We start from the raw sequence: 7,679 nt of genomic DNA, 5'->3' as shown, positions 1-7,679 counted from the left end.
ATACATATATCTTTATCTCCTTAAATATTAAAGTGTATTGTAAGTCAAGCCTTCATATTTCTCATAAAGATACAGGCTACTCAAGGGTAGAGACAATGCTGTAGAACAAAGGTGTGTGTGTTAGCTGCTCAGTCGTGTCTGACTCTTTGCAACCCCACAGACTGTAGCCCGCCAGGCTCCTCTGTCCATGAAATTCTCTGGGCAAGGATACTGCAGTGGGTTGCCAGTTCCTGCTCCAGAGGATCTTCCCAACCCAGGGATCAAACCCGGGTCTCCTGCATTGCAGGCGGATGCTTCACTGTCTGAGCTACTAGGGAAGCAAAAGTGATTTTCAGTGAATCTTTTCAGATGCACCCTCAACTGTTTAACTCTCCCGACAGTGGACAGGAGCGCGTGTGTATACAAGATAAAACAGAAGGAACGCGGTCCTCTGATCTCTGCAACACTCCTCTTACCTCAGGTAAGGGACGACAAACTGCCACGGGCTCGTCATGGAAATCTGAAAGCTGTGTTTGCACTTCTTCTTCTCTTCCATGTCTCTTCCTCTTTTGTTTAAATACCCGAGATAATTTTGCAGTGTAAACTGAGGAGGAAGATGTGCCTGAAGGCTTTGCTAAGTGCACAATAAAGATTGGCTCACTCTCCCGTGTGAATTTTCAGATATAGAACAAGTTTCTAGGCTGACTCCATTTCTAACCTGATTCTTTAGATGACAACTGATACCCTGCAAATAGATTTTCTCACAGGGAAGAAAATGAGGGGATTTCTCTTTGGTATGAATGATCAGATTCTGAGTAAGATGTTTCCTTGGCAAAAGATTTTCCTCAGGGGTTACATGCAGAAGTCTTTCCCCAGAAAGAGTTCTTAGAGGTTCAACTCTAAACGTGGAACGAGGTAAGTGTGCGGGGTTGTCCCACATCTGTCACACTGACAGGGCTTCCCCCAGTATGAACCCTTTGACGCTGAGTGAGGGATGAGCTGCGACTAAAGGCCTTTCCACACTCGCTTCACTCACATGGCTTCTCTCCAGTGTGGATGATGGAGTGTCGAACAAGGCTTGAGCTCCACCAGAAGGTCTTCCTACACTCCACGCACGTGTAGGGCTTCTCTCCACTGTGAATCCGCTGGTGGCTGCTGAGGTATGCTCTGCGGTTGAAGGCCTTCCCACAGTCCGTGCACTTGTAGGGCTTCTCTGCACTGTGGATGGTGAAGTGCCGGCTAAGGCTTGACCGACTGCTGAAGGCCTTCCCACATTCTTTGCATCCGTAGGGTTTCTCTCCAGTGTGGGCCCTTTTATGTAAGATGAAAGTGGAGCAGTAGACGAAGGCCCTTCCACACTCGGTGCACACATAGGGCTTCTCCCCGGTGTGGATCCGCTGGTGCTCCTTGAGGTACGACTTGCGGTAGAAGGCCTTCCCGCACTCGAGGCACTTGTAGGGCTTCTCCCCGGTGTGGATGATGGAGTGCTTAATGAGTCTAGTGCTGTCACAGAAACCCTTGCCACACTCACTGCACTCATAGGGCTTCTCCCCGGTGTGGATCAGCTGGTGCGTTGTGAGCTGTGACCTGCGGTGGAAGGCCTTCCCACACTCACTGCACTCATAGGGCTTCTCCCTGGTGGGGATCAGGTGGTGCTGGAGGAGGTGTGTGCTCTTGCTGAAGGCTCTCCCATACTCTGTGCATCCATAGGGCTTCACTCCAGAGTGAAGCTGCTCATGTCGAACAAGGAAGCCATGTGTGTTAAAAGCTTTCCCACATTCCCCACACTTACAGGGGAAGTTCCCTTCATGAGTCAGGGGTCCTTTCACCAGCCCACGTGACTCCCGTTCATAAAGAATGTCTCCTGGAGGGACTCGCTGCTGTGCAGTCCTCGAGGGCAGACAGTCATCTGTCCCTAAACCATGATGATCAGGTTTTACTTTCCCAGGGAGTTCCTTCCCCTGGGGGCCTGTCCCTGGTCTTAGGGGACCTTCCCGCATCTCCAATGGCCTATCCGCATCCTTGGTTTGCCCCAGCTGGGAGTGCCCTGAGGCCTGCTGAGTTGGTCGTTTCTGGGGCGAGACTTCCTCAGATGGGGCTGGGTGGGAAGGGGCAGGCTGTGGGGTCTCAGGTTTTGTGTTGTCACCTGGAGGGAAGACAATACACAAAAAGGCTCGTAAGTGATGGCAGTGTAGAAGAAACTAAATCACCGTGGCAGTGAGAGTAGGATGAAGACAGTGGCCGTCTTTTCAGCCTGCTGTCTTTTCAGGTCTCTGAAACTCAGGTTTGCAATTTCTTTCTTTCTCCTGTTTGAATTCTTGAAAATTTTAAAGGGAAAGCCCAGGGGGAGAGTATGGACAGGGGACAGAATGTCTGGAGACTAGGAGGGCAGACAGAGGGCTGATGACACTGCGTGTGGTGAGTGTGCTCCAAACCACACCTCATGGTGCTCTGCACAGGGGAGCCAGCAAAGGGTACCCAGAGCTCCCAGATGGGAGACAGGGATGGGCTGCGGAGGCTTGCTGGTAAGGGCAGACCTACGGATGTGGTAGAGAAAATGAGGAGGTTCCTCCAGCCTTAGGAAAGAGAACGCACACACACGCAGTCTTCCAGAACCAGGGAGCTGCCCTGCGTGAGGGCACAAGGTTGGAGAGAGGAGGGTTCCTGAGATGGGATTAGTGTCCTTACGAGAAGAAAGAGGAGACAGCTTGCTCCTGAGGACAGGATGAGAAAGCTGTCATCTGCACACAGAGGAGCGGGCCCTCCTCAGCCGGGATCTGCCAGCACCTTGATCCAGTCTTCCCAGACTCCTGAACTGACAGACACAAGTCTGCTGCTTGAGCTGCCTGGGCTGTGGCTTTCTTTTTACAGGAGCCCACGCTGAGACAGGAGGGCATGAGCAAGGTTCTCATACTGGAGTCTAGGGATGTTAAGTGCATTATGTTCAAAAAGAAATGAATGAGCAGAGAAATAATTTCATTCCTACATCAATCAGTCAAGGTCATTCATGAATCAGTGACGACAATGAGCCCATAGAACGATGAAGTGAAACCTGTACCTGGGCTCCACCAAACAGAAGTTAGAGGTCATGTGAGTATTATGGTCTCTGACCACAAAAACCTAGGCCCGAATTCCAAAAGAACTCAACGTTAGCTTTATGGCATCTGGCAAGGTACTCAAATGTCATAGGCCTTCATTTCCCTCTTTTGAAAATTAAAGCTAAAGCGAGAACTTGTAGGACCGCTGTGAAGACGAAGCAACACACCGCCTATGCCGTGCGCAGCAGAGGGCCAGACACGGCAAAAACGTCAGTCAATCAGATGCAACTTTTCATTATGGATTAGTCCAGTGTGTGCACCGGCCTAACCGGGAAGCATGCAAACTGAAGGTGGGAGACCACGAATGTGTGGGTTAACCTTGGAGAGTCATTTAAGAACAAAAAGATGATCCTGTATGCAGGGCAGCAATGGGGACTCAGGCACAGAGAACAGACATGTGGAAACGGGGCAGGGAGAGGGTGAGAGAGCAGTACTGGAACACAGACATCACCGTGTGGAAACAGCAGCCAGAGGGAGGCGAGGACGGAAGCCACACACAGGACACTCCGTGAAGGGGAGCGTTAAGGATGGAGCAGCACAAGGGCCAGGCTCTATTTTTGACATGAAAACGGGCTGAGGCCTCGGGGCCTGGGGAGAGGCTGTGGGGGTCAGTGTGGGAGACAGGACAGACAGACAAAGGGGCACAGCAGAGGCAGGGAGAACAGCCAGGAGCGTGCTGGCACCACCCAGGCAGAAGCCGAAAGCCTGGACTGAGGGTGGGGCCGGGTCTCATACAGCTGGTGGAGGTGACGGACTAGAGGCATGCGTGCCCAACGGCCAGGGCTTGGTGCCCCTGGACGGAGGCGCTGGTGGAGACAGGGGTGCCGAGGAGCCGTGTGAGGTGCGCCTGCCTCCTGACCTGCACGCGAGGCAGGGGGAGTGGGCAAGGTCCGAGCTCTCTCTCGGGCGTGTTCAGTGTGAGGAGCCTTGAGGTTTAGGCAAAGAGGACAGAAGACGAGAGCAAGAGGTTGCCTCTGTCCGCTCAATGCGGGGAGTGTCGGTGGTGGAGAAGGTGAGAATGGCTCCTGCTGTCCAGGAGGAAACGTGAGACACTGCCCTGACTCAAGAGCAGTAGTCCCATGACACCAACAGCTCACGTCTGCTGAGCCACTCTACGGCCAGGCCCAGTGAGGAGCAATTTCACACACAATCCAGTACATCCTCTAACCACCCAATGAGGCAGAAACCACGACAACTGCAGTTTTCCTGAACCGGACAGAGTGTAACAAACCACGCTCACCAAACCGTGTCTTTCCTCTCCGTGGGCACATGCAGCCTCTCTTCCCAGCCCCGGGTACCAGATGACAAGGTCAAGTTTCGAGTCAGTGGAATGTGAGGGAAAACACCGTGTTGGCAATGGCTGTGACACCTTCCCTTCTCCTCTGTCACCCCTGCGCCAGCTGCAGGATGCCAGGAACCCTGGAGGGCCCACCCGAATGACGGAAGGCAGCCTCCCTGAAGAACTGCCTGCTCACAGATCCCACGGACCCACGCGGTCCTTGGCTCAAGAAGAGCCCTTTTCCGTACACTGTGCCGTGGAGATTGGTTCGAGCAGCTGGGTTTACCTGGGCCAAACTCACATACAAAGACCACGGAGCACCCTTGGGCCGCAAGGCTGTGTGCTGCATTACACCTAGTCTGTAAGCCCACGCTCATGGAGCCGAGAGCCTGAACGTACCTGACACACCCCACACCTCCCGGCAGCGTCACAGGGCAGGGCAAGCACGGGTTCAAAGGCGGCAGGGACCTTGCGTGCCCAGAGTGGCCATGACAAGAACATTCTCACAGAGCGGATGGGCTGTGACCCCCCTAGCCAGCTGTGGGTACTCACCCAAGCAGGAGCTGGGGGTGGGCCCGCTCCTTGATGTCTGTGACTCAGGGCCGGGCTCCACTGGGGAGATCAGCTCTGGCTCAGGCAAAGGACATCCTGTTCACAGAGAAAAAAAGACAATGTGGGGAATATGTGGGAAGAAGAAAGAAGCCTCTCAACCGAGACCAGGACTGCAGGGTTTGGAAGAGACCCCAACATGTGGCTGCTCCCCTCCAGGCAAACAGAACCCTGCGCCTGGGAAACATGTGAGAACACCACCCTCAGTCCCCAAAGACGGCAGATGTGACTGCCAGCTGCACAGACAGGACCCCTCCCCAATCCCCAGAACCCCGCACTGCTCAGACTATTTCCTGAAGACTTTACCTAATTCAGTGGAGTCAGGGTCCTCCGCTGCCTCCCTGAACACCAGGAACACCCAGGGTGTCCCGTTACCAGCACAGAACAGGTCAGACAAAGTCTGTGGGGAGAGGTCCAAGTACCAGTGGACTTAAATGCTCCCCAGGTGCTGGCGGCCAACCTGGCAGCTGTGGAGTCTGGTCTCCATCGTCCCACAGACGGCAGCTAAGGCCCACAGGTGACCACGTCAGCTGCTCCTGCCCTCGGGAAGCATCTCACGAGGTCTGTGAGGCGACTGGCCTGCGCACCGGGACCAAGGATGTGGAGAAATGGACGCCTGGGTTGGCTCCCCCACCTGGGAGCCAGCGTCCCCTCTGAGCTTCTTAGACAACATGATGCATTTCCTTTGGGCACAGACTGCTTGAAGCTGCTCTGTAATGTGCAGCCAAACACACATCAACAATGAGGGGGTCAGGGATGCAGAGAAGTCGCTGGCGGAAGGACCGGGACCCACACAGAAAGTGCACCTGCAGATCCTAAAGCAGAGCCCAGGACTCACCAGTCATCACTAGGCAGATGTTCACCCCATCTGCTTATGTGCTCAGGGACAGGGCAATGCAAATTAAGGAGTCTGCCCTTTGGCTGTCAGGAGTCATGCCCCCTGTGACCTCAGGGCCTTTGCATGTGCTGTCCTGGCAGCTGGAAGGCTGTTTTTTCCCAGTTTGCTCCGACTAGCTTACTATTCATTCTTTGGGTCTCAGCTCAAATGTCACTTCCTGAGAAGATTTCACTGAACTGTGGCTTATCCCAGAGACCTTATCCCCTTCACAAAAATTAACTCAAAGTGGATCACAGATCTAAATGTAACACAAACCCATAAAACTCCTATAAGATATTATAGGAGAAAACCTAGGTGACTATAGGTACATGATACCTTCCTAGATATAACACCAAAGGCATAACCCATGAAGGAAATGATGGATAAGCTGCACTTCATAAAAATTATAAACTTCTGCTCTGCCAAAAGATATGAGAGGACAAGCCACACACAGATAGCAGAAAATATTTGCAAGAGACATACCTGATAAAAGACAGTTGTCCAAAAATACAAATATTTCTTAAAATAAGACAGTAAGAAAACAACCCCATTTTAAAATGAGCCAAATACCTTATCAGACACCTCCCCAAAGGCAAGAGCAAAGACCTTAAAAGACATCTCACCAAAGACAACATACAGATGGCAAATAAGCATATGAAAAGATGCTCCACAGACTGTTGTACGTTAAGGCGCTCAGTTCTGTCCGACTCTTTGCGACCCCATGGACTGCAGCACGCCAGGCCTCCCTGTCCATCACCAACTCTCAGAGTTTGCTCAAACTCGTGTGCATCGAGTCGGTGATGCCATCCAACCATGTCATCCTCTGTCGTCCCCTTCTCCTCCCACCTTCAATCTTTCCCAGCATCAGGGTCTTTTCCAATGAGTTAGTTCTTCACATCCTGTGACCAAAGTATTGGAGCTTCAGCTTCAGCATCAGTCCTTCCAACGAATATTCAAGACTGATTTCCTTTAGACTGTCATCAGGGAAATGCAAATTAAAACTAGACACCAGCGCACACCTACGAGAAGGGGTAAAACAGGAACACTGACAACACCAAAGGCTGCGGAGGATGCTGAGCTCCAGGAACCCTCATTCCACGCTGGTGGGAATGTAAATGATGCCACTGTTCTGAAGTCTGGTGGGTTCTCAAAAAAACTAAACATACCTTCACCACAGGGTGCATCAATCATAGTCCTCACTCTTTACCCAAAGGTCCTGAAAACCTACGTCTGCCTAAAAACCTGCACGCCTGCACACGGACATTTACAGCAGCTTTTCTCATAACTGCCAAAATTTGGAAGCAACCTAGATGTGCTTCCCTGTGGCTCAGCTGGTAAAGAATCTGCCTGCAGTGTGGGAGACCTGGGTTTGATCCCTGGGTTGGGAAGATCCCCTGGAGAAGGGAAAGGCTACCCACTCCAGGATTCTGGCCTGGAGAGTTCCATGGACAGTCCATGGGGTCCCAAAGAGTCGGACACGACTGAGCGACTTTCACTTTCACTTTAGATTTCTTCAGTGGGTAAGTGGATGAACTATGGCACATCCAGACAATATCATTCAGCATCAAAAAGCCATGAAAGGACGTGAAGAAACAGGTGCCCGTCACTGAGTGAAAGAAGCCAATCTGAAAAGCCTAAGTACTATAAGATTACAGCTATGTGACATTCTGGAAAATACAAATGAAGACAGTCAAAAAAGATCAGTGGCTGGTGAGGGTTGGGGGTGAACAGAGAGGACTTTTAGGGCCACAAAAATAATCTGTACGATACTATGGTGGATACACGTCATCCATCCAAACTCACTGACTACCAAGAGTAAACCCGAATGCACACTATG

The 7,679-nt window shown here is 51.9% G+C and overlaps 1 protein-coding gene across 1 annotated transcript in view; it reads right to left on the bottom strand.

Annotated features, from left to right (window-relative positions):
- Positions 1-588: 588 nt before the first annotated feature.
- The window catches only part of LOC147354800 (uncharacterized), a 43,176-nt gene continuing 36,085 nt past the window's right edge, over positions 589-7,679 (bottom strand). The window contains 3 exon segments of the mRNA XM_086354959.1: positions 589-811; positions 814-898; positions 900-1,709. Coding sequence (XP_086211085.1) covers positions 741-811; positions 814-898; positions 900-1,709 — 966 coding nt within the window. The 3' untranslated portion in view covers positions 589-740.

This window comes from Bos grunniens, chromosome 18 (genome assembly GCF_055505025.1).
Source record: "Bos grunniens cultivar Pamir isolate PY7600 chromosome 18, Bosgru_T2T1.0, whole genome shotgun sequence".
Taxonomy (NCBI): Eukaryota; Metazoa; Chordata; class Mammalia; order Artiodactyla; family Bovidae; genus Bos; species Bos grunniens.
The sequence above is the reverse complement of the archived record's forward strand: the minus strand, read 5'-3'. Positions and strand labels throughout refer to the sequence as shown.